Source organism: Podarcis bocagei (genome assembly GCF_964188305.1).
Source record: "Podarcis bocagei genome assembly, chromosome: 17".
Lineage (NCBI taxonomy): Eukaryota > Metazoa > Chordata > Lepidosauria > Squamata > Lacertidae > Podarcis > Podarcis bocagei.
This window is the reverse complement of record NC_138143.1, coordinates 4,542,330-4,569,740: the sequence shown is the minus strand read 5'-3', so window position 1 is coordinate 4,569,740 and position 27,411 is coordinate 4,542,330. Positions and strand designations below refer to the sequence as shown.

Below are 27,411 nucleotides of genomic sequence, written 5' to 3'. Positions count from 1 at the left end.
TGTGTTTTTGTTTTAAATGCAAATTGCATTATTTCCCCAACTTGCTCATCAAGAAGTCAACCTGCTCCTGTCTGCCTAGCTAATGAACACACAAAAATCACCAGGCTGAGCTGAGCAGTACTCAGGCACTTTTCCAACGTGATGTACTAAATTAATTTCATGTAAACAATGTCCTTTAAAAAATAAAAATAAAAATGTAATTAAAACATCACACTATTAGTTAAGGTTGTTTAAACTCAGTAACTAAAACATTACTTTTATATCCCTTTGACTCACAATGAGCCCCTACCATTGGTTTTCCCCATTCAACGTTTCTATTTGAATTTCTAGTTGAATCAAAAGGGTCTCCCTCAAATTAAATAATTAAAAATAAATAAATGACAAGGTGCAGAGACCTGTGGATAGGGTTGAGGGAGAAATTTATTTTAGTTCATATTTAAAGGTGATAGAGGGGCCTGGGACAGAGCAGTTGATGAATACTAGAGGAAAGGAGGCTGTGTCAAAAGTATCCTCTGGCACAATGCCTTCTACCACCCCTTGGACCCCACTGAGGACCCCCACCTCAGTGCTGGGGCTGGCTCTTCCTCTCCCAATTCCAATTGCTACCATTCTTGGCAGTGGCCATGCAGAATCCCATCCCAGAATCCAGAATCACACGGTCAGATGTTTGTGATCTATAATATTTTTATTATCAGCATCTGAATAAACCTGGCTTCTGCCAGCATAAAAGGCACTGTGAGGGTAGGAGAAAGGGGGAGTGGGATGGCAGTTTTGCACGTACATAACAGCAGAGAAAGAAAGTCTTTGTTGCATAGTTTTGTAAAATTCTGACATCAGAGCCAGCAGATGGGAACAGCCTCATTCCACTGAGAATTTTGACACATGCTCAGCCCTCCATGGCATACGCTCTGGCTCCCCCCCCCCCCGCCAGGCAATAGTATCACATTGTTTACTTGTGGGGCTTTCATACTGGGAAGGGCACGAAGTGGATGGCAGGCTAAAAATAAAAATAAAAAGATGGTCCGAAGACAATTCAGAAATAAGTTTTAAAAACATCTTACAAAACACACAGGCATACTACAATTAAATAAATCAGCAATTTATACAATCAAGTAGAGGAGAGGAAGAAAAAGTTGAAACTCCTCACTCCAAACACCTGGGACCCACTTGGGAGGTCCCATCTCTTCGCATGTATTTATAGGGTTTCAGAGCTGTTCCAGAATGAACAATGCAGAGATTTTATTTTCCCTCCAATAGGATTGTGGTGTTGCTATGCACACACTTGCAAATGGCTTGCCTTAAAATTTGGCTGGAATAGCTAAGCCAGGCAGGTCTGTGATCAGGAACGAAAGAAGAACCTGTGTTGCTGCTGCTCCCCTAGGCAATGGCGGCCGATACAAGAAGCTGCTCGTGAGAGCGAGAGAGAGAGAAAACACAACAGCCCTGAACTTCCAGGCTCTCTTTTCAAGGCTGGCAGGAAGCTGCAGCAATGATGAGACTTGCAAACATAGAGAGCAAATCAGAAGCAGATACAGGAGAAACCAATGGCAACATACACACATGCAGAAGAATGTGGCAGAGTGGGCTGTACTACTTCTAACTTCTGGTGGGGGCACTCTCTTTTGATGGTCACATGTACACAAGCTCCCAGCAAGTATAAAACTAACACAACATGGAGCAAGTTTCTTTCAGCTTTCTCTTTGCTCTGCTGTTTGCTTAAAAAAAATCACAGGAAAGCATATATGTGTTAATATATTTAAGGAGATGACTGCCAGCAAACTAAAGGAGTGCACTTTTACTCTGCCAGGTTGTTACCATCTCTTTCCTTAACAGGTCCAGATCCATTTGTTTTTGTGATGCTGGTATTTTATGGGGTTTGATGCATTTTTGTGGACTTGGTTTTCTGGTTTGTATATTTGATTGTTGTAAGCAACTTGGAATTTACTTTTGTAAAAAAGCAGAATACAGATTTTTTAAAAAAATATTAAATAAGAACCCCAGTGTGGCACTTAAAAGACGCTGGGTATGGTGGTGATGTGTGGGGCATGAAATAACCTCCCCAGTGCCCAAATTGGCTGGCGACACGGGCCTTGTGCTTTGTAAAATGTCAGCAATTGCCCTTGAGGAAAGGAAAACTCATTGTACTAGTTGACTGAAATTATGTTAAGAATTTATCTGGTTCTCTGAAGATGTGAGCACACTCTGACTGAGGTGGCCTCTCTGTGAGCATGGCTGGACTAGGCAGCAGAGCCTGCAAAACACTGTATGAACTTGCTTCCCTTGTTAGCATCTCAAGATGATCCTCCCTTCATAATGACGTCAAAATTTGGAAGTGGTGATTTCATGGGGCACAGGGAGCCTCTGGAGGGTTGTATGAATCCTGCAGGTTGTGAGCTGCCAAGCTGTGGTTTTACTCCTCCAGAAGCAACATGCCATTTGAGAGCAATGTGTCTATTCCAATCAGGGATGGCTCCCCCATAGGACAAGCAGGGTTCCAGGTGCCAGTCCTATGGGGTGTGGGGTGCCAGAGGGTCAGTTGCCAGGTGTCCCTGGGCACAGAGCTGCGGAATCAGGCCTGCCACCCAGCTTAATGCAGCCTACCAGCCTCATTGTCATATAAAGCCTCCTGCTCTGTTTTTTTGCAAGAACAGAGATGTAGTCAATGCGGGTTGCAGGGCTGGTACAACTCTGATCCCCCCCCCCGGAAGAGCCCCCTCCCCTCTGGCTAAGGCCTTATGTGTCAGCAGCCGCTGGGCCTGAGTTGCTGCATACCATGCAAAGTGCTGCTAAGTCAGGCACTCTGGAGCACTGTGGGAAAGTTAACACAGTGGGTGGTTTGCCAGACTCTGCTGCCGCCAGTTAAGTCCAAGGGCCAAGCATGGTAGGCCGCATGACTGCAGGCCAGCGCAAGATGTTTCACGAAGGGAGAGCCGAGGGTTCATTTCCTCTAAGCAACCATGCATCTTCTTCGCTTTCTTAGGAAGATGAGGTGTGCTTGGAAGCAGCAGGATTGGGAAAGGGAGGCAAGCGGGGAGAGGAGGAAATACCCGTGCAAAAGGGCAGAGGGGAGAGAACCTAGTACATGAGGCAAACCCTGATGTCCCACCATCAAAGCCAATGGATGAAATATTTAAAACAAATAACTGCGTGATGGCTGTAGCTAAATGTGCATTTAAAGGACATGGGAGCACACATCATTAATAGCTTGCTGGTCTGTTATTTCACGTGGAAAACACAACTGGCAGTGAGTCTTCTAACAACAACAAACAACAACAACAACAACAGTAACAACAACAGCAGCAGCAATCACCTTCATGACTAATTAAAAGGCGGCTCAGTTTTTAAGAATAGACACATCTGTGCAGACTAACACTGGCATAAGTGAAATAAGGGACAACCAGCAATCCTAGTTCCTTTGCCACACGCTCCCTCTCTCCATCACATCACGCACATGGCAAGACCCAAATTGCTGCACTCCTCCTGATGTGGATATATGCTGTGCAGTTGAACTAATGCAGCTTCACTGGCTGAGGCCTTGTTGTCTGTATACGAAAACATCTCTTTCTCTACCTCCACCTCCACCCTGCTTTAGAAAACGGGGGGAAATGACCCCAGGAGAATTCCTGCTATTTCAAGGAGAACAAGTCCTGAAGGACAGCTGTATGGAAAGCAAGTCTCAGCAGGTTCCCATAGAAAGTGCCCTAAGCAAATGGCACGGGGCCTTCTGCTGGCCTTCACAGGGAAGACCAGTCCCTCAAAATTAAGGGACTAAAGTATTAGAAGCCACAAGGACAAAGCCTCAGGAAGGGCTTTATGTTCTACAGAGTTGCATAAGGGGGTCCCGAGACAGCCCAGGACTGTGGCTTTCAAGGCTTCCCACCTCAGGGGACTCCATATTGGCTTATCTGCTGAGGACCCAATTTGTGTCTGGGATCCCTGCAGTGTGAGAGGCATCTTAGGCCACACACTCCGTTTGTAAGGGTATGAGGCAGACCTAAACTGTTGCCCCAGAAGAATGAACCAACCCCACATTCTGAAACAATTGTGGAAGGTCAGTCAAAGAGGTCGTGATGAGGTTTTTTGACCGCTTGCCCTGCATAACTTACCCATCTTCTCACGGGGAGCTCTCTGTAAGTTCTGAAGAACAGCAAGGTTTTAGAAAGAACTGTTGAAAATTACTGATCTAGAGCAACGCGGATTTCCTAACTTGCTCCCTTGGCTGCCATGTCACCCACATGGTGTCCAGGTAAGGAGGCAGGTCTTCCTCAAGCGGAGCTCAGGGGGCGAAGGCTGGAGGGGAGGGGGGTTTGGTGCTGCCCTATGCAACCAGCTTCTACAGCCCAGTTGTGGCAAAAAGGAGGCCACCAGGGAGAAAGGTGCAAGAGCTACATTCATGGCTTGGATTCGTATCAAATGTTGTGCGGCTGTTTTGTGTGGACAAAGGCGGAGACCGGTCCCGCTGAACCTCCCAGGCCTCTGAGGTGTGGCTGATGCTGGAAGCTCACTCCAAAACATCCACAGATGCAGAGGGCAGAGAATGGCAGTGGGGCAACAAAACCCACGCTTTGGCGTTACTATCTTGGGATATTCAGGCACTGTGTGTGTGAGGTGTGTGTGTGTGTGAGAGAGAGAGAGAGAGAAAACTTCGGAGTCACTTGTCAGGACGGGGTGACCCATTCCCTCCCTCCAGTCCTAGAACGAGGCAGGCTAGTGAGAGAAGGTGACGAAGGGCACGGTCAACAGGCGCCAGAAATAAGCGATGCCCCAGCAGAGAAAACGTGACTCTTCCTTCAGCAGCCAGGGCAGCAGCCGGCCTTCTTCTGCAGCTCCCAGGAGGAAAGGAAAGCAGCCGGGATCCTCTTACTGAGCACTCAGCCGCGTGGGCCGGGGCAGGAATGGTGAGGGGGTGCTTCAGGGTGCCTGGCTCTCTCGGATGTGTCCCGCTGGAGAGGCCGTATCTTCACCCAAGATTTGGCAAAGTTCACTGAGACGCTGCTGCATTTTGGGGACTCCGGCCAGCTGCTGCTGCAGGCGCTGCTTCTCCTCTCGCAGGGAGAGACGGGCTGCGGGGTCCAGCTTCTCAAAACGCCAGCCCCCCTCCCCGTCAAACTGCAGGAGGTGGGTGTGGTACTTCCTGAAAGGGAAGAGGGAAAGGCTGCTTGAGATGCTGGCCTGCGCTACGCTTTGCTCCGGGCCTCCCAGCAATCTCCCCACACCCCACTGCGCTTGGCCTGGAGCTCTCGCTGCTGCCCCTCATTCCTCGGAGTCCAGCGGGCGCCCTGTGCGTGGGTGGGGTTGGCATCCCTGCCTGCTCCTGGGCAGGGATCTTTCCGCTGAGCTGTCTCTGGGGGAGTCAGGAACAAAGCAGCTCTCAGTCTCCAGGGATGAGACTCTGATGCCCCCCTCCGCCCACACGGCTTCCTGCTGGGGACGTGACTCCCTGCTTGGGAGACAGCCAGGGACTGGAGGGGCGGCGGAAACAGGGAGAGATGCGGGGAGGATAGGAAGTCTTCTGGGGGCAGGAAAGGACAAGGTGGGCAGGCCCAGGCGCAGCCAGACTCTATGCAAAAACAGTCTCCTGTCCCTTTCACAATGTGTGCAGAAAGGAAGATTTTAGCAGGTGCATCCTCTGCTGTCATAAAGCTTCAGTTATTAAAGACACAGGACTTTTGGAGTCGGTGGGTTATTCTAGGTCCTCCTCCAAAACCCCTCTTTCCCTGTCCCGGGTCAAGCAAAGGGGCACCAGACAGGTGATCCACTCTATGGCAGCCTCTACTGGTCACAGAGGAAATGACAGGTCCTGCCTCCAGGCTCACTAATGACACAACCCTTTCCTACCCTGTCTGGGTGGCAGTGCCAAGTGTGATGAGGTGGGAACCAGAGGAGGAAGGGGGTTCATGCAGTGGCAACTGAGGTTTGGGGGTATGATGAAAGCTGGGATGGGGAGATACTGACTCTGATACTGGGGGGTGGTCTGGCAGGTGGGGTGGTCTGGCATTCCAGCTTCTTGGGGAGAAAGGGGGGAGGATATAAAAGCATGCACAATCACAGGAATAGGTAGAAGCAGAGTAAATGGATGTAGAAGTGAGGACAGACTCCTGGAGGCATTATAAGCTTGCCAGTCCACTTCTCATCTAATGCTCAGATGGTTCCCCATCCTCCTCCTCCTCCAATAATTCCCTGTCCCCTGTATGAGAAAGAGAGAGAGAGAATAAGGGGTGGCCCACAGGGACTCCTGCCTGGTAAATCAGGTATGTGGAGAAAAGGCTCCATTCATGGCAGAGGTGTACCACCATGGAGACTGAGTGCCTGAGGAGGCACACTGCTGCAGGGATCTCCCCAGCCTTCCCTGCTCTCTCAAAAGCCCCACTCATGGGCCAGTGTGTGGCACAGCTGACTCCACAAGTAGATGATGGGCAAGAAGGGAGAAAACGTGTGTCCAGATGACTCCAACTAACCAACTAGCCTGGATGTCCTGGTCTTGTCGACAGGAAGCTCCCTGAGCAGGACAGGAGAGTGAGCCAAGAGCACCCAGTACTGCAGAATCATTAAAGGGAAGCGGGAAGACCATTGGGAGCCCCATGGAAGAGTGAGATAGATGTATATAAAGTCCTTAGATCAAGGGGCTCCAAAGGAAGAAAGGCCTAAAGAAACATACCAGGCAGAAGACTGTGGGTAGAGCACAAAACATACCAGAGTGAAGGTCGGTGGGTGATCGAGAGCAATGCTATCCCAGCATCCTTTGCAGCTTGAAAGATCTTGCCTTCTACATCAATGCTGACGGCACTGGTGCATTCATCCAGGAGAGCGTACTTTGGCCTAGGGAGGAAGAGCAGCAGACCAAATGAGAGACCCCAAAGTGGCTCTTTGGCCAAGCCAGTCTGTACACAGCCACTCCTACACTGCAGTCCTCCACCTTCCCCTCCGCACCTCCCTCCACAATTCCTGATCCAATCTGTGCCTCTTTCACCTTTCAGCTATGATCCTGGCAGTATTTCCCAACATCATCCTTTTGGGCTGCCCCTGGTGTGACTTTTGCTGGTCTCAGCTTTGGTTCTGCTGCCTTTCTACTGACGGAAGGACACACTGCATTCCCATCCTCAGCCGGCAGCAGGATGAGCAAAAATGCAAGAGGGACCGCGAGAAAAGGGGTCGCGGGACTACAAACACCATCTTCCCTGATCATTGGCCATGCTGGCTAGAACTGATGGAAGTCGTAGTACACAATATCTGGAAAGCACAACACTGTGGCTAGTCCTCTGCTAGAGGGATTATGGTTGATTCCAGACAACCTGCCTCATTTCTTTGCACAAAGTTTGTGGGAAGGTTATGCAATATCTGCTGCTTAAATAGCACTCACCCCAATTTATTTGCCAAGAGGTTATACAAACATTGCGTCAAGAGATTCTTCTCTTCTGCTTCCCAATGCTTTTTCCTGTCACTTTCCTTACTGAAAAAGCCCCCCTTTTGAAGAAGTAGGTTTGTTGCACAAGACTGCCAAAGCCACTTTAATTACTCTATGTGAATTTGCTGGAATGCAACTGAATCCCATGCACAGAACAGTAGCAGCGGCCAATAATCAGGCCTCTCACTGCACTTGTAGGCACTAACCTGTGGTAGAACATGCGGGCCATCCCCATGCGCTGCTTCTCGCCACCAGACAGCACATCCTTCCAGTCGCTGACTGCTTCCCAGCCTGGCCCCGCCCATGGATGGAAAGGAAAGAGATTTCATTGGTCACTCAATCCAGATGGTGCAGCAGACCCTCCTAAGCATCCTGCTCCACACAGCCAGAGGCAAAGGAAGCAGAAATGACAATTTCCCTCCCCATTTGTCTCCCATGAATTAAAGGTTCGTGCGTTCTCTCTCTCTCTCTCATGCTCACCCCACCTCTCCTGGTTGCACCCACCTCCCTCACGCTGCACGATGTAGTTCAAGTTGACAATGCCCAGGATCCGCTCCAAATCAGCGTCTGTCTTCCCTTTCCGTGCCATGTCCTCTGCAGTGTCTGGGTAGATCACCTGGTCTCGCAGGGTTCCCACAGACATGTATGGCCTACCATGAGATACCAAGCAGACAAGTCATAACATTCCTTGGTGTGCAAATATATTAATATGACAACAACAACCATTTATATCCCACCATTCCTTCCAAGGAAGCCAGGACGTCAAACACGCAAATGCTAAAACAACGTGGAAGATGGAGCAAGCTTGTTTTCTCCTGCTCTGGAGGGCAGGACTCAAACCAACAACTCCAAGTTACAAGAAAGGAGATTCAAACTAAACATCAGAAAAAAACTTTCTGAAGGCAAGAGCTATTCAACAGTGGAAGGCTCTCCCTCGGGAGGTTGTGGACTCTTCCTTGGAGGTTTTAAAGCAGAGGCTGGATGGTCATCTGTCAGGGATGCTTCAGTTGAGACTCCTGCATTGCAGGGGGCTGGACTAGATGACCCTTGGGATCCCTTCCAGCTCTACAATTCTATGATTCTATTTCCTAATTTTAACACGTTCAGCCCCATGAAGAGCAACCAGGAGTCTTAGGTTCTCTCTTTTTTGTTCCATTGTATCACCCGCCTTTCCCTTCCCTGCAGACATCTGAATACTGGTCCTTTGTACCTCTGTGGAATGTAGAACATACGATGTGGAGGTGGCTTGTAGAGGATGCCTTCATAGGTCGGCCAGAGTCCCCCCAGGATCCGGAACAGTGAGCTCTTCCCGCAGCCATTTGGGCCAGTGATCAGCAGGTGCATGCCCTCGTCCACCTGCAAGAAGACATCAGAGAGTAGTATGTCGGATTATTATTATTATTATTTTATTATTTATCACCCACCTTTTTTCCTGACAGGGACTCAAGGTGCCTTACAGATAAAAAAGAACAGCTAAAAACATAGAGAGGTAAAAATCACTGAAAAACAATTAAACATTAACAGAATTAAAACTATATGTATATATGTATATTTTAAAAAAATACAGACAATCACATCAAAACAAAAACAGCCCTGGGAACAGCAGTCAGTTCCCCAAAACTCAGTGGAACAAGAACGTCTTCACCTACAGCGGAAAGACAGCAGGGAAGCAGCCAGTCTAGCTTCTCTAGGGAAGGAGTTCCAACGTTGCCTGGGAGCAGCCACTGAGAAGGCCCTCCCTGCACCCCTCCAAGTGTGCCTGTGAGGGTGGCAGGACCGAGAGAAGGGCCTCCCCAGAAGATCTCAGAGCCCAGGCAGGTTTGTAGGAAGGAATAAACTAGCTTGGACCTATAAAGCAGCTCAGGACCGCAATAGCTCAAGGACCACCTCTCCTCATATGAACTGAATTGAACCCTGTGATCATGATGGGAGGCCCTTCTTCGTGTGCCTCTTCCATGAGAGGTCTGGAAGGCGGCAACATGAGAAGAGGCCTTTTCTGTGGTGGCTCCCGGTTTGTGGAATGCTCTCCCCAGGGAGGCTCGTCTGGCACCATCATTATATATCTTTAAGTGCTAGGCAAAAACTTTCCTCTATAGCCAGGCTTTTGGCCTTTCACTATCTGTGGCCTTTTAGAAGTTTTAATGTATCTATGCTATTGTTGCTGTTAGTTTGGTTGGTTGGTTGGCTGTAAGTCACTTTTGGTTGCCTTGTGCCTGTAAAGGCCAGACTCCCCTGCCCCATCTCTCCTTGGCCTTTGGAGGACAGATTCAACTCCCCTGCCTTGGGAACCTGGCCCCACTCCCACCCCAAATGGCCCAGAACGTAAGAAATCTGTGATCTGCCAGCCGCTTTAGGCCACCTGCCAAGTGACATTACCCCTATGGTGCCCTGACAACTATCTCTGAGCCACGTCAGCCTTGCTCTCTCTCGCCCCACTCCTGTACTCTGGCCGATTTTCCAGCTCTTTCTGTGCTCTTGCAAAATATAATAAAGAGAAGGCAGTGATCAAGGTCTTATCAGCCCCCCCCAACACCACACCCCCTGCTCCTCCTACCTGACCTTGCAAAGTCAGCAGCACTGGCAGGGACTCTCCGTCCCACCCACCCCCTTCCCTCAACTTTGCTGCTTCATATCTCCTACCGACAAAAAAAGCGTGCAATCTCAGCCCAGCCTTCTCTCCATCTCTCTTTTAACAACCCTGCTGAATATGAAGAAGGTTCTTCCAGACCTTCAGCATTAGAATCCTCTCAATGTTAGAACTCTGCCCTAGGATATATCTTTCAAGCAACAATGCAGAACAGAATTTCAAGCAATAATACACAACAGGCTTAGCAACCAGTAGCAAAAAAGGAAATGGGGTCTGCTCTGCTCCTGTGTCTTCATGAGCAAGTTGATCTGCAGAAATCTGCAAATGAAATTTCTCATGGCATTGGAATACAGGGATCAATGTTATCACATGCAAATTCCTGGATATCAGGCAACTGTTAAAGGCACAGCCAACTCAGCCAAAGTCTCCCGGCTCCTGCTCCCCGCTTTCAAACTTTGTTTTTTACTACTTACCCGAATATTGAGGCTGGTGACCACGACGTCTCCAGTGGGGGTGATGATGGGGATGTTTTCACAGACAATTCCATTGTCGACATCAACCACACGTCCTGTAAGCAAAATGGGGTGGGGTGGGATGGGATGGGATGTGGGGGGAAGGAAGGAAGAGACTGGATATCAAATCCACAATGAAAGACAGTGTTCCAACCCTTGCGAGAGTGAACACAGGCTCAGCCAGAAGGGGGCAGCACACCCTCTCAGAATCCTCCTCCTGTCTCCTCTCTTGCTCAAGCCCAAATTTAGACTTTGCCTGGGAATGGAGAAAGAATGCCAGGTGGGGCCCCTATATCTGCTAAACTTTGTCCATCTCAGGATGGTAGGCGAGAGGCCCCTCTCTGACACTGGATCTGCAGGGAATGGCTATGGCTCGCTGGTTAGATTAAGGCAGTCTGCACATGCTCATGCGCACTCCTCCATTTGGTATTAACATGCACATGACTTTATATGTTTCTGGGAACAAAGCATGGCTTTCAGAAGAGGCTCCAGGACCCAAAGCCCTGCTGGTCTAATCCAGTCAGGCCAGGGAGAATGATGGGATGGAAAGGAGGGCTGCTGTACTACTGCAAACCAAATAGGAGACATAATTTTGGCAGGTGCCACTTGTCATACAAAGTGAGGAACACTGTACCTGCCAAAACTCCTCCTCAGCCTTCAAGGAATAGGAGATAAAATAGTTATCCTTCCACTGTGGTCATGTTATCTGACCCAACTGGAAGTCACCTTGCGGTCAGAGGAGGTTCAGCTGGTATTTGTTTATGGGATGAAGCCAGGATAACAGGCGAGGAAGTGTATTAGGATGAGCCAATAGCTGGTAGGGTTGCCAGAGCTGTCCCGACTTAGAGGATCCAAGGATAACCAATGGACATACAAGCAGCCCTGACGGATCAGACCAAAGGTCTAGTCCACCATCCCATTTCCCCAGTGACCAGCCAGATGCCACTGAGAGGCCCACAAAGAGGACATGAGGGAAATGGCCTACTCTCAGCAACTGGCATGGAGAGAGATGCTGACCCTGGAGGTAACATACAGGCATCATGCCTTGCAGCCAGCAGCAGCCTAATCCTCCCTTATCCACCTTTAAAGAAGGTGGCTGTCCACACATCCTGAGCAAGTGAATTTCACTGCTTATGTGCTTGGGGAAGAAGCACTTCTGTCCCGAATGTCCTGCCAACTAGCTTCACAGGATGACTCCAAGTTCTAGAGTTGTGATGAAGGGAGGAAAATGTGTCTTTCTCCATGTCACGCAGCATTTTGTGAACTTTAGTCATGTACTACCTTATTCACTTTTTTTCCTGAACTGAAAATCCCCCAGAGCTGTAACGTTTCCTCCTGGACAAGTTGCTCCACCCACTGATCACTTTGGATGCCCTTTTCTGCACCTTTTCCCGAACTAACAATGCCATTGAGGCAACAGTTTTGTAGTGCAGGAGTGGGGAGTCTTTTTGGCCCAGTGGGCTAAGATCTTTATTTCCCCAACCCCACGAGCCAGCTTTGACAGGTGTGTGGGGCCACCCATCTGCCAATCATCAGGTGCAAGGTGGGTGGAGGAGTCTGCAGGACCCAGCAGGACTGACGTCTCCATTCTCCAGCTGAAGAGTGGAGGGTTCAACACTGCTCTCTGCAGGGGGCTCCTTTGCCAGCATATCCCACCCCCCACGACTAACAGAAACAGGACCTATTGTGCAATGTTGTCAATAGATTATGCAAAACATATCAGAGAAATATACTTAATTTGCATAATTTATCCAGGGCACTGAATTTAAGCTCAATTTAAGCAGCTTTTTTTTTTTAAATGAACAGAATACCCACAGCCCTAGCCTTGTCAACTTGCAAATTTCAACTCTGTAAGTCACTTGAGCCATTTCTTTTGATAGAAAGGCAAGATAAAAATCTAATGAACACGCACAAAACAGAATTACCAGCACAGACTCTGGCCTAGAACTGTACATTTTAATAATAGCCAGGGAAGCTGTTGTCAACAGAGAGCAAGAAGCAGGTACAATGCCTGCTCCCATGATGTGATGGGCTGCAGGGTGAAGAGATGGAGAGAGAGGTGTAAAATGTGAGGGCAAAGACAAGAGGAGGTGAACTTGCTTTGGGACAGATGGAGATGATGCTGGAGAAAGAGAAGGGTTTGGTGGAAGAGAGAGAACAAGAAAAGAAGCAGGACACCAAAAAAAGAAGTAAGAGCGGACACAGAGCAGCAGAGAAACAAAACTTACAGGCACAGACTCTGGATTCACAGACTGCCCACTCCCCAACTAGAGATGGGCAACTGACACAGCCATCAACTCATCAAAAGTAGTTTGGGGTTGTGTTTCCTTTGTGTTTCCTATAAACGCATGCTTTATAGGTTAGTTGTCCATAGCATAAAGCAGGTGTGGGGAACACTTGGTCCTCCAGATGTTGCTGAGCTAACCTCCCACTGTCACTGGCCATTGGTCACGCCAGCTGAGGCAGATGGCAGTGGCATGGGGGGCAAAGGTTCCCCATACCTTGGACCTGGAACAAAATGTTGCAGTGCAGTGCTCCCTATTCAGGATTCCCGCCACTCCATCTTTCCATTTTTACCTCCCAAGAGACAGTCAGCGTTAGGCGCCTACTGAGCATGCTCAGTGTTTTCGCATGTCTTTCTCTAAAGGTTCTTTTGTAGTTCAAATGGCAGTGTTCCCCTGAGTCTGCTGATGCCTCCCTCTTGTGCACGGGTAATACTATATTGGCTACATAAGGACTGGCACTCCGAGAATTGAAATCACTCTTTGTCTGTACAGGATGTTGCTCAAGCATCTATTGTGCTATAGAGCAATTACCAATCTGCCTCTCCTTGGCAGTTACTAAGGGCTATGTGCATTACTCAGGAAAGGAGGGGAAAGAAAGTAGATGCACAGTCAAGCAGGCAGGAGACAATCCTGACTTGCTGGCAGAAAGGTCTAGTTCTCACCGAGGTGGTAAAACATGCATCCGGAATGTACCACTTTAGATTGTTGGTGCAAGAGCTCCCTTGAAAAGTCCCCTCCATATGAAACATGTTTTTTAAACCTCCACACAACCCGCCGCCCTTGTTATCTGGGGGAAGCCTTCTGACATGCTGCCTTTCTTTCTTTTGGACTGTACAAAAAAAAAGTAACTAAAATAAAGCACTCGCAAGTAACTCCCTTGCATGTTGTAGTAAGAAAAGGCAGGAACACAGCTGAGAGAACCCCTGGCAAGGTGGCTCCTACGTGGTTTGTTTTGTAATGAAGTGCCTTCAGTCACGGGAGCCCCTACCTGCAATTCGAAGTGCTATAGCCCAGGCCCAGGTTTACCAGCTCACTGAGAACTAGATCTGATGGAAGATGTGCAGCTGTCTCTGGGTTCCTGTACCCTGATACCTGTGCATGTTTACTTGGCCGAAAGTCCCATTGGGTTTTATGGGACTTCTGAGTAATTGTAAATCAGATAACCATCTTGGTTTGATCCTTGCCACCACGTGAACATCATCTCTTGATCTAGCAGGATGCATCTCGCAGTTACCAGGCCAGCAGCAGTGCAGGTGTGCCATGTCAGCCCAATACAGTCTGGAGCTGAAGGCCTTACCTTGGATTTTGAGCGGCCCTTCTACCCGTACGCCATGCTTCATCACTCTCCCAGCATGAGCCTGACCCTCCTCAAGTTCTCCAGGGCGCCGGAAGTTGCAGGCTTTCACCTCTTCAAACACTTGGAACATCTCATGTACGCGAGCAGTGTACCCGGCCAGCTCAGTCACCTGAATTAGGAAGCAGCAAGTAACATACCTTAGCCCAGAAGGGAAACACAAAGCTTTGAGGGCTGGAGTTGGGATGTTCTTGGTAATAGCCAACATTAGTCTCACTGAGACTAATGTTGGCATCACCTTGCCAACAAAGGTCCGTATGGTTAAAGCTATGGTTTTCCCAGTAGTGATTATGGAAATGAGAGCTGGACCATAAAGAAGGCTGATCACCGAAGAATTGATGCTTTTGAATTATGGTGCTGGAGGAGACTCTTGAGAGTCCCATGGACTGCAAGAAGATCAAAACTATCCGTTCTTAAGGAAATCAGCCCTGAGTGCTCACTGGAAGGACAGATCCTGAAGCAGGGGCTCCAATACTTTGGCCACCTCATGAGAAGAGAAGACTCCCTGGAAAAGACCCTGATGTTGGGAAAGATGGAGGGCACAAGGAGAAGGGGCCGACAGAGGACGAGATGGTTGGACAGTGTTCTCGAAGCTACCAGCATGAGTTTGACCAAACTGCGGGAGGCAGTGGAAGACAGGAGTGCCTGGCGTGCTCTGGTCCAGGGGGTCACGAAGAGTTGGACACGACTAAATGACTAAACAACAAAAGTCTCACTGAGAGTAGATCCCATTAAGTCCACTGATATCCATTAACTCATAGAGTAAACCCATTGATGTCAATGAGTGTTACCCAGAGTATCCAGGATTGGGAAATCACTCCAAGCATACAGGTAAAAACAACAACCCCACAACAATCACTAATATTACAGACCTTCTGGCTTCGCTCCAGACTCCTGAAACCAGCTCAGTCTGTCAAGTTTTATTATGCCTAATTACTCAGAATTCCCATATAGCTCAATGCTCCTTTCTCCCAAGCACACACAGAACTGCATCCCACTAATGGATAGAGAGAGCTGCCACATACCAGGTCAGACTCTTGGTATCATATATGTAGCCCATTATTGTTCTGAGTGGCTGCAGCTCTGCAAGAGTCTTAAATCTCGGCCTTTCCCATCCTTTTAACTGGCAATGCCAGGAATTGAACCTGAGACCTTCCGCATGCAAAGCATCTGATTGACCACTGAGCCAAGGTCCTTTCCCAAGGTTGCAGGGGTTGCTTCAGCAAGCTTCCCAGAAGAAAACGTTTCCAAAGGCAGAATTCCCTAGGAAGTTCCTGTGAGTAACCACTGGCAGTTTCTCTCTACCTGGGGCACATAGTTGACATTGTTAGGAGGATGCCATTAGATGGCAGGGCGGTGTGTGTGTGTGTGCGTGTGTGTGCGTGTGAGACGAAACACATTTAAATAAGTTTCAAATCTCTTTAACTGAGGGTCCCAGATGTCTAACCAGGAATTTCATTGGCCCGTTTCAATCAAAGCTTATGCATACACTATACCTTTAAAGCACATTCTTTCTCTCAAAAAATTCTGGGCACTCTAGTCTGTTAAGGGTTGCTGGGAAATGTAACTCTGTGAGGGATAAACTACAGTGCCCAGGATTTTGGGGAGGAGAGTAAGTTCCTAATGTTCTTTAAAGGTATAGTGTGTAAAGAACCAGAGTTTCAATCAGGTTTAAAGACCAGTCATGTGGAGATTCCCTTAGAGTGTGTGATGAAATAAAGGAAACACAGTATGTTCTGGTCCAGGAAAGGGCAGATTTGTGGAATATACATTGCATTTCCCTAGAACCCTCAAGCTCCACCAAATGGAGCCTGGTTTGGAATACATGTGCTAAGCATTAAAGAACATGGTGCCTTTGAGCAGCTACTGAACCCAGGGGATTGTGTTGAGTTATCAGAACTGAACTGAGTTCACAGTTCTTTCATGTAAAAAATCTACTCCTCGTTTTTTTCATTTTAGAAGTCTGGTTGGGAAGCAAGATATGTCATTTTGTTGCTGCAATTATTAAACAATTGGGAGTCACAATCCCTGCAGAAATACTGCACTAGTTCCAGATCCACCTTATGCTCATTCCTATTCTAGACCAGGGGTCAGCAAACTTTTTTAGGAGGGGGCCAGTTCACTGCCCCTCAGACCTTGTGGTGGGCCGGACTGCGCACGCGCGTGTGCACACACATGCAACAGAGGGGGTATTTTCCCCCCTCTCCCCCAGCCCCTCCCCTCCTCTTGCTTTCCTACCTCCTCCGCCGCTCTGCCTGCGGTTGGGAGTCACCACTGGCGCTGCCTCTCCTTTCCGGGCCATGGTGGGGCCAGCAGGCACGCCAAGCTTCAGCCAAAGCCCCGTGACACACCCGTCATGATGCCCACAGCGCGGCCATGGACAGAGAGGTGGGTGGCAAGGCTTTGGATGGCTGGCATCAATCAAAGCACAGCTCCCGTCCTCCGCAGGGTGGGCAGAAGCCAGGAGGACGCGCCACCATTGTGTATTGGGGGGGGGGGAGGCAGAAATGGCGCCAAAAAAAAATTGCAAAAAAAGGTGCAGTCCAAACGATCACACCGATCCAAGTGGTGATTCCAGGATTGTCCGCAGGCCGGATCCAGAGGGCAATTGGGCCTGATCCAGCCTGCGGCCCTTAGTTTGCCGACCCATGTTCTAGACAGATCCTATGCATAAGTCTCACCAAGTTCAAAGGGAATTATTCCCAAGAGTGTGTACATAGGAGGGCAAAATTAGATGTTTGCTTTGAGCCATTTGGTCTGTTACAGATCGAAACCAATCCCACAAAGTATTAGAGCACTGCACTGGGTCAAAGATCATGCATGTGGGTGTTGGAAAACATGATCGTGTAAGGCAGAATCTAGGACGCTGATGTGCAACTGGGAACTGATGCCAGGACATTGTGCTCCCAGGTCTCCCAACCTTCTGGGTGTGGGCTGTGCCTTGCAGAGATATGCAATTTTAGGATTTCCCCTCAGAGGAAAACAGAAACGACGTGGCTTATTCCCTTCCTTCAATTGATAATCAAACCAAGCCAGTTCCTTCTGGGTCAACCCAAACAGCCAAGCTGCATCCGTACCTCCTTGTAAGAAGAGATGACTCTCTCTGTTGCATCAGCTGCTGCATTCAGCAGACTCCGTGCTGTGGTGAAGGCTTCGGTTCTCAGGCTCACCAGCTCATTCTCCTCCATGTCCAGCGCAGCTTGCTTCACTGCCTCAGGATCTGGCATAGGAGAGGAAACCAACATGGTCAGCAGAAACTCCAAGGACAACATCTCTACCCTCCATTTTCTAGCTCCACAGCTGTTTTTAGGACCCGTGTTTGCCTGGAAACCACATGCTCTCACCTGGAATCCTTTCCCTCTGGCCAGGAACACTTGCCTATGGATTACTTCCTGCATGAACGAAAACATAAGCAGGGGACTCTGAAACTCCCTCCTCCCAGCATCCCTGGTCTTGGTGAAACCTCTTCCGTAGGCATTTGAGGCATTTGCTTTTAGGCACAGGAAAAGGCTCTTTAATTCTCTCTTGCACCCTTGTGGTTAGCAAAGATGTTCTAACAGAGTTCTTCCCTTAAATATTTCCTTTGTTTGCCAGATTTATTTATTTGGAATACTTATTACCTGCCCTTCACCATATGTCCCAGGGCAAGGTGCATTCCAAAATCAATAAAACAAATTAGAGCAGCACATTAAGCTAAAACTCCAGTTAAAACCATACTTGAAAACCATAGCATTAACTTAACAATGGCAAAACAGCCGCAGCAAAACAGCATGGGGGAAACGGTTATTCCATCTTTAACCTCCACCTCCAAAGGCCTGCAAACAGGTGTGTCTGCTGGAGGGTATGCAATGTTGGGGCCAGACACATGTCGGAGGGGAGGATGTTGCAACACCTCTCTTGTTCTGCCACCCCTTGAGTTTTGCAGGGCAGTGGTGCTGCAAACAGGGCCTAATGTCAGGAGCATATGGTGACAGAGCCTTCCGTGTTGTAGATGTGGGTGCTGGAGGAAGGAGTAGCTTAAGTAGCCATTGGTCTGTCTCTTGGCTAACATGGGAGAAAGCAGCTAAGACAATATCTAGGTAGCGGAGAGGCCCTTGGTAGCAGATGCTACAGCTGCAACCAGATTAGGAAATCCCTGAACAGCCTGTACTGGATCACTGGACCTTCAGTTCCTACTCTAACTGGGCAGGTCCCAGAGACTAAGCTAACAAAGATCCTCTTCAGACTTCAAGGAGGAGGAGGAGGCGTCCGCGAGGGCAGGGACAGCTCAGACACCCACAGCAAAAACAAAGAAAGCAACAAATCTTCCTGGGATGATCAGCCTTTCGGTTTCTGTAATACCTTTACATTTAATCATCAAATATCTGTATAATTAGATTTAAACCCAGGAAGAGGAACCTGATCACCTACTGCTGATTCTGATGGGTCATTTCACCAGAACTTTGAGCAACAGGAGAGAAAAATGCCTTCCAGAAACAAAATTGTTGCATAAGGCAGCAGGGCTCTAGCCTAGGCTTAGGCCGAGACATTATAAGATTATCAGTTTGACAACACCCTTCATGTCATTCTAGATATCATTACTCAAGAAGATATATGGAACAGGTGAGCTGCCGACCTGCCCAGCAAGTTATCATTGACGAAATCAGGATCACACACACAGGGTGAATTTATAATAATAACAACAATAATAAATTTTTATTTATATCCCGCCCTCCCCAGCCAAAGCCGGGGTCAGGGCAGCTAACAACAATAAAATAATACAACATTCTAAAATCTTCTAAACATCCTAAACATTCTAAATACTCCATCCCATGTAAAGTTTCACTGTGAGCTGTCTGTATAATCTGCTACCACTCCTCTCACTTCCACCATAAATGGAGCTCTTGCAATTAACACGAGGACACCTGTTGCCTATAAAACTAAGGAGGAAAAACAGGGTCTCCTCTTCACATCTCCCCAGCTGCAGCTGTTTTTCAAAACCAACATCTGTGTTCAATGCCATAGCTAGCAATTTTCATGTGCAGTGAAGGTTTCCAGTTCTGTACACACAAAAACAACTTTTCCTCAGGGAGAGTGAAGAATGGTTATGGGCCTTTAAAAGCAAAGACCAAGAACTAGGAATGCAAGTATCTTCCAAAGAGGTGCAAAACAGCAAGCAAAGGGTGCAGCTCCAAACTAAAGCAGTGGATGTGCAGGGCTTAACCCTTTCCTTACCTGCTACTTTCAACCTTCAATCACCTTGTTATCATCTCCTGCCCCAGTTCAATCTAAGATTCTGCACATTCATTTACTGTGTTATTCAGGAAAACAGCTTAAATTTTCTTCCCCTACCCTAAGCTTCTTCTCTAAATCACACAGTCTTCCTGTCACTTTGAAGCTGTTTTGAATGTCCTGACCCCAGACTCTGCCAAATGTGTAATTCAACCCAAAGATTACAGCCACTTCCACATCTTCACTGCTCAGACAATCTGTTCCTGCAAGGGGGGCAGGACTGGAAATATGTGGCTGAGACAGGGGCTGCCATGTCACAGCTATCCTGTTTTCTTCCCCCTCTGCAATTCTGTGGTTATATGTACTTCACTGTGGCAAAACTGGCAAGCAGAGAGAGAGGGCCAGGGAGAATCTGCAGCAATCACTAGTCTGATGCCCTGCCTAAGCCTCTTAAGCAAGCTGGTATCGGGCACTTCATCCGGCATCTTGAAAGCATTCTTAAGTATCCCCTGCCAACAAACAACTATTTACTTTATTACTATATCAGTAAGGTACGCCCAACATGCTCCCGTCACCCTGTTTACAAAACCTAATTTTGTAATTTGTAAACCCTGTTTACAACCTAATTACAAAAACTGCCTCCACTCACCTGTCTCAGAATAGCCAGTGGCGGTGATGATTGGCACAGCTACCATGACCAGCCCGGCGGCACTCCACACGTACTTCATGAGGAACTGCTCCAGCATGACATACCAGAGCCTTTCCAGGAGCAGCACATTGATCTGGGAGGCCAGCTCACGATAAGAGCGCCGCAGAAGGGACAACTCCACCTGAAGGGGAGGCCAGGAGACATTATGGCATTCGGCAGGGTGATGAGATGTTTATTATTTATCATTTGTATACAGGTGTATCCCCTATGAGGTTCCCAGGTGTGATGGCCTGGGATTCCGATTCGGAGGATGAAACAGAGGAATCCCAGCCTGCACAGGAGTCCCCGCCTCCAGGGCCGGCTGAACTGGGGCAAGGCCTAGAGGCTGAAGAGCCTGCACCTGTGGCAGTGCAGCAGGAGCTGGCCCCAGGTGAAGTCCTCCTGGCCCCAGAGGGGCCTGATGACTCAGTGGCCACAGGTGAGCCTCCTCCAGGGCCCAGTAACCCTTCGGCCTCTACCTCACCCCCGGGGCCAGCACACCAGGTCTCCCATCCAGACTGCGACCTGCTTAGCATCAGTCAGGCAGCTGAAATCCCACGCCCTTAGACTTTGCCTTAATGCAGCTGCTGAGATGGAGGGCATTTCCATGTGGCTCTAATTTCAGAAGCACTGCTGCTTTACTTCCAATGTTTGGAGTTTAATTAAGAACCAAAGAAGAATCCTGCTGGATCAGGCCAAGTCCCGCATCCTCACAGTAGCCAACCAGATGCCTGCAGGCTGGACATGAGCACAACAGAACCTGAAATTCCCAGCAGCTGGTATTCAGAAGCAGTACTGCCTCCCATTGTGAAGGCACAGCAGAGCCTGATCGCTAGTAGCCATGGAAAGCCCTCCCCTCCATGAATTTGTTTAACCCTCTTTGAAAGCCATCTACGCTGGTGGCCAGCCCTGCTTCCTGTGGGAGCAAGTACTATAGTTTGACTAAGCTCTGTGAATGAGTAATTTCTCTTATCTGTTCTGAATCTTCCGACATTCAGCTTCATTGGATGTCCATGACCTCTTGTCATCTAGGCAGCCCAGGACCCCGATATACTGCCCAGGCTTGTGCCGGCCCAGGGAGGTCACTTTGGTGGTGCTAACATACTGGTTTGATTTCACCCCCAGAAGCACACTCCATTGTCTCAAGACAGACGGAGGTTCACAACAGCTCCACTTTTCTCATGATATACATACAGTGGTGCCTCGCAAGACGAAAAGAATCCGTTCTGTGATTCTCTTCGTCTAGCGTTTTTTTCCGTCTTGCGAAGCAAGCCCATTAAAGGATTAGCGCTATTAGCGGCTTTTAGCGGCTTATCTGCTGATCGGATCAGCTGATAAGCGGCTTAGCGCTATTAGCAGCTTTTAGCGGCTTATTTGCTGATCAGATCAGCTGATAAGCGGCTTAGCGCTATTAGCGGCTTTTAGCGGCTTATCTGCTGATCGGATCAGCTGATAAGTGGCTTAGCGGCTTAGAAAAAGGGGGGGGGAGGAAAAAAACCCAGCAGGAACTCGCAAGACATTGTCGTCTTGCGAAGCAAGCCCATAGGAGATTCGTTTTGCGAAGCACCTCCAAAACGGAAAACTCTTTCGTCTAGCGAGTTTTCCGTCTTGCGAGGCATTCGTCTTGCGGGGCACCACTGTAATTTTATAAACTTCTATCATACCACCTCTTAAAAAGGGATGTGGATGGCGCTGTGGGTTAAACCACAGAGCCTAGGACTTGCTGATCAGAAGGTCGGCGGTTCGAATCCCCATGATGGGGTGAGCTCCCATTCCTCGGTCCCTGCTCCTGCCAACCTAGCAGTTTGAAAGCACGTCAAAGTGCAAATAGATAAATAGGTACCGCCCCCTTGGCCAGTAAAGCGAGATGAGCGCCGCAACCCCAGAGTCGTCCGCGACTGGACCTAATGGTCAGGGGTCCCTTTACCTTTACCACCTCTTAGTCATCTTTAAAAAAGATAAAGGGACCCCTGACCATTAGGTCCAGTCGCGGATGACTCTGGGGTTGCGGCGCTCATCTCGCTCTATAGGCCGAGGGAGCCGGGGTTTGTCCACAGACAGCTTCCGGGTCATGTGGCCAGCATGACTAAGCCGCTTCTGTCGAACCAGAGCAGCGCTCGGAAACGCCATTTACCTTCCCGCTGGAGCGGTACCTATTTATCTACTTGTACTTTGACGTGCTTTCGAACTGCTAGAAACTAAAAAGTTTCAAATGCTACAGACTTTCTTTGTCTACTCCCTGGAGGCCAGAGGTAGCATTACCTCTTTGTTAGAGAATCTGCTTCATCTGTGCGCATGTGATGAAAAGGTTCAATGGTTCAAAAGCAGCCACTCCCACCAGGTTCAGTGCTTTTAGCAGCAGACTGACCTGCATAAATAAGGCAGGTGATGCTTTGCTCATTCCTTTATCTCCATGTCAGGAAAAGTTTCCTTCTTTACAGACCACCAGCCAGCTCTTAAAAGGCACTTGAGCAATTTCCACAAGAAAGAGGCAGAACGACAGTTTGGTTCATTACACGTGTGTCTTTTTTCAGGACTACAGAATTAAGGGACGACTGACATATGTGAATGAGCCATTGCAATTCTCTGCTGTCATAGACAGAACTCTTAGAGAGTTTAACTCTAAGATTTTAACCAGCCCTGTCCTTAACAGCAGCTAAGGCAGCAATCACCACCCCCATGACAAGAGAAGCCTCATCTACATATATTTGCCCAGTCAATGTGCTGTTAAAGACACAGCAGCAAGGGCAAAAATAAAAAAAAGTTGGGTCACTGGTAATTGTCAAGTGATAAGTACTCAAGTGATGTACCTGAATATGTGAACTGACCCTAAGATTGTCTCTCCCTTTCTGAAAGGGAGGAGAAAAGAGGTGTAAAAGTAATCCCAAGGATAAAAGTAGGGGAAAGATTTCTAAAATTCAGTTGTTCTAATAGCACAATCCTATGCATATTTACTCAGAAGTAAGCTCCAGTGGTTGCAATGGGATTTGCTTCCCAGTAAGTGTGGCTTCCACTATCTGTGTGACTACAGAAATAGGAAAAATACTATAGCAACACACACCCTGAACTTTGGGTTACAAACTGAAAAGCCACATTTTGAATAAGGAGTCCCAGTTCCAAAACCAGCCTTTACTAGCACTTCACTGGTGCTAAATGGTTTGTCAGGGTTTTCATCACATAGATGCAGGGATGCAGCAATACAACACAGTATTTGCATTCATAGAGTAATGGCCAGGGCAGTGGGGAGCCAGGGGAGCTATGGTTCCGGGCACAAAATTCTGAGGGGGTGGCCTCCATACAGCCACCAGCTTCTGCAGGGGTCCCTATACTGGCAAAGGCAGCAAAGCAGCCTGTCAGGGGGTTGCACCACTGCCACCCAGGCACATCCTGGAAGGCCCTGTCCCAGGTTCCCTGTCCTTGCCTGCCTGCCTGCCACCCGGGATTTCTGGACCCTGGAGCCCAACCTGGCCTTGCCGCCATGTCCCTGGCAGAGGCTCCGTCCACCTTCCTCACATTCCTGAGGCCATGCCACCCTTCATTCTCCAGGCCAGGCCATGCCAAGGCCTCACTGAATGGCTGCCCAGCCAGTGCTTGCTCATTGTGCCACGCTCCTTGGATGGCAGCAAGAATAGCCCAGGTCCACAGTGAGTGGATGCAGATGGAGGGAGGGTGACCCCAGGGCAGCCCGACCCAGCGCTCCTCTCTGCAGGCATTGAGGGGGTTTGCCCACCAAGGGTCATGTAAGACAGCTGGGCTCCCTCCTGTGCAGGCAGGCCGGTGGCACAGCACAGCCCTGCTTGGTTCCAGTGGCATTGGTGGCTTGCCTGCCCGAGGCGCCAGCAACCCAGGCTACACCACTGGCCAATGGCAGCTTTTAATTAACTACTGGAAAGTCGGGCTGTGGTGCTAATACAGTGGTGCCTCGCAAGACGAAAAGAATCCGTTCTGTGATTCTCTTCGTCTAGCGGTTTTTTCATCTTGCGAAGCAAGCCCATTGACGGATTAGCGGATTAGCGCTATTAGCGGCTTTTAGTGGCTTATCAGCTTATCGGATCAGCTGATAAGCGGCTTAGCGGCTTAGAAAAAGGGGGGGAAAGGAAAAAAACCCCGCAGGAACTCGCAATACATTTTCGTCTTGCGAAGCAAGCCCATAGGAGATTCGTTTTGCGAAGCACCTCCAAAACGGAAATCCCTTTCGTCTAGCGAGTTTTCCGTCTTGCGAGGCATTCGTCTTGCGGGGCACCACTGTACCTAGTCTTCTCCTTAGTTCTCTGCAGTTGAAATTGGGAAATTGCTCTGTCCCTTCATCTCTGTGGTACAAACCCTGTTAGCCTCACAACAGCAATTCGCCTGGTGTTAAATCTGACTACAAAAGTGCTAGTTCAGCCGCACTGGGACAGGGAGCCTGGATTGCACCAAACCAAATCTACCTGTGACTCCCAAATTATGGAATGCTCTCCCCAGGAAGGTTTGCCCGGCACCTCCATTATACACCTTCAGGTGCCAGGTGAAAACATTCCCCTTCAACCAAGCCTTTCGTTGACTGACATCCGATGCTCTTTTAAATGTGTTGTGGGAGGGGGGATTAATGGCTTTTTGTTGTTCTTATTTTTACTATGTATTTTTTGTTTTTTATGTTGTAATTCTGTGTTGTGAATTGCCCTTAGATCTGCAGATGAAGGGCAATATACAAATTTAATAAATAATGGTAATAATAATAAATAACACCCTGAAAAAATACAGGAGGTGCAAAGGGGTATGAGATAATCCTGCACCAATACCACAACTTTAATAGGGAGGGCAAAGTTAATGAGTACCAAGGCAGGAAGGTCAGCATTTCCTGTTCTCCACTTACTAAAGCCATTGAGGTGACAACTAACAGATCTTGTCTCAAAGAGATGGGGATGGGGTGGCTACTGTATTTGAGTCACAGTCCTGCTATTCTGACAATGGCTTTCATATGGGAGTAGTATTTTTGTCCTACACTGCGTCCCCCACCCTTCCAATCTGCTGTGCAAGACTGGTGGGAGACCACTTTATGCTGAAGAGCCACAGGTAGGTAGACTAGTGGAGGACGGGGGCAGCTGGAGGCACAGCACAAATGCATCCAATAGCCCTAAGAAAACCTTGAACATTCAGAGATAATTGTCTTAAACATCACAAGTGGTGACACAATTCAAATGTCATCATGACTAATACTGGTCATACTCCTTTTTCCTAAAGGGCAACTGCTGCTATAGACTTTTTGTCTGAGGTGTGTGCATGTGTGCACAAATCTGCATGGTTCTAATAAATGTTTAAGCACAAAGGCTGTATTTCTGTGTGCGAATGTGACCTACAATTACCCTTAATTTGGGCAGGACGCCAAAGGCAGGAGAGTTTTCGGCCTTGGAATGTTCCTGACACAGCTGGGCTGGAATGGAGAGGGGCGACTACAGTGGACATGTGATGAAAATGACGATTAACTTCAGTCACCATCGCCCTCAGTATAAGAGCATTTCCCCCCCCGCCCCCCCACCCTCACGATGATTCAGAAAACAGGAAGAGCCCAGATCCCCTGATTCCCAGCTCTCATCTGTTACTGTTATATGTTATCTGATCCATTCCTTTTCCAAATCTGGGGATCAGAAATGGTGTCTGATAAACACACCGCAACTGCCGTCCAATCGCCTCCGCTAGGCAGTGCAGGAATCCTTAAGTGCCACACTTGGAAACGCCTGGGGCTGTTTTGACGGTTGAGGCAGAAGTCAAGCATGAGCAATAGAAACCAAGAAAGGTTTCTATGGAAATTTAGACTGGTGGAGGATTACTGAACATGGACAGATTTGAAGCTGGATAAATTCAGTTCAGGGCCTCAGCCTTGCCCTCGGACAAATTCAAGGAAGAAGACTACAAAGAAAAGGAAGTAAACAAGGGTGCTGGTTTCAGCTATAGCTTGTCTCTCTATAAAGCCAACTTCACTTCCACCGGCCCAGGGCCTGGCAGGGTCAGCTGCCTCCGTTTCGGAGCTCAAGAGAAGAAGAGAAAGTGGAAAGACATATAACAAAAGAGGGTGGGGATAAACTACCCTTCTCTGTTTCTCCAGTTCTACTACACTATAATTCCCTGTCCGGAAACCCAGGAGTCCTGGCTTCCAGTAATCCTCCTATCAGCTGATCCCTGCTTTCCTCCCAAAGAACCATGGCACGTTGCCCACTTGCTTTACCTTATGGCCCCCATAGAAAGCAATCTCTTCCGAGTTGGCGACCACCCGGGAATGCATGTAGCGCAGCTCCCCTTTCCGACGTGCCTCTTCAGCCACCAGCTGGCCAAACTTTGGCGAACAGGCCCGCAGCACCTTAGCTGTGATGCAGACCACCAGGCCGGCAATGACCGAGGGCCAGGCTGTGTCGGCTCCTTTCGATCTGGCCGAGCTGAGCAGGGTATAGGAAGTGACAATCACATCCAGCACCGGCTTGGTCAGGTTCGAGTAGAGGTGAGCCACGGAGTTGGCGAAGGCCACCAGATCTTCCGTGAGAGACTGGTCCGGGTTGCGCAGGCGTCCGTCCATGTTGCTGACGCGGTAGTAGGTCTGGCCCTCAAAGTAGAGCCGATAGGCATGGTCCGCTAAACGTCCGCGGAAGGCCAAGCTCAGCTGCCCTTCTAGGTATCGAATGGCACTGTTGACAAAGGTGGCAGGCAGGGCAATGAGCAGCCACTGAAGAAGCTGCCACGTAAAGTCATGCGGGTTCTTGCGGACGATGCAGCGGGCCAAGCGCCCGTCCAGCTGGGCCACGTAGACCGAGAGGAAGGTGCGGCTGGCTAGGGCGGCCGAGTGCAAGGCCAGGAGCCCCGTTTCACGGCACAGTGGCCCAGGGAACAGCAACCTCAGCAGGCGCAGCAGGCGGAAGAAAAAGACCCTGTTCACCCCGGGTGGCGATGCTGCCACCTCATCGGCTGCCCCCCACTTGGAGGCTGGCTCTTCAGCACTGTGGTGCCCGGCTGAGTTGGCATTCACTTGGAGGTCAGAGGAAGCCCACTGTCGCCGCAGGACTGGGTACAACTTCTTGGCTCCATACGCCGCCACCAGGAGTGCCACCGCCGCTCTTTTTGCCGTGACCCCCTGGGCCAACCTGGCTGCCACTTTGGCTGTGGCAACTGGCATGGTGTCCCTTAGGGTGGGGTGGGGGGCACTGCCCCTTGGTCCTGGCTTCCTCTCTGCCCCCCCACCACTCCTCCTTCTCCTCCTCCTCCTCCAGCTCGGGTGCTCTGCTCTCTGCCTGGCTGTGGCAGGGCTGGCTGTTCAGCCAGAGTCCGCTCTCACCCCACAATGCCCAGCCCTCAGCCTGACTAGGTGGGAGGGGACTGAGCCATGGCCATCCCTTAGAAC

General features: G+C 49.1%; 1 protein-coding gene across 1 annotated transcript; it reads right to left on the bottom strand.

Moving 5' to 3' along the window:
• Nucleotides 1-664: 664 nt before the first annotated feature.
• On the bottom strand, nt 665-27,411 carry ABCD1 (ATP binding cassette subfamily D member 1). Its single transcript, XM_081177206.1, has 10 exons — nt 26,248-27,411; nt 20,004-20,184; nt 17,221-17,363; nt 14,087-14,255; nt 10,466-10,560; nt 8,616-8,761; nt 7,910-8,055; nt 7,612-7,696; nt 6,694-6,819; nt 665-5,134 (listed from the first exon to the last, which is right to left on the bottom strand). The coding sequence occupies exons 1-10, from the start codon at nt 27,184-27,186 to the stop codon at nt 4,912-4,914; spliced, it is 2,253 nt and encodes a 750-aa protein (XP_081033332.1). The 5' UTR covers nt 27,187-27,411; the 3' UTR covers nt 665-4,911.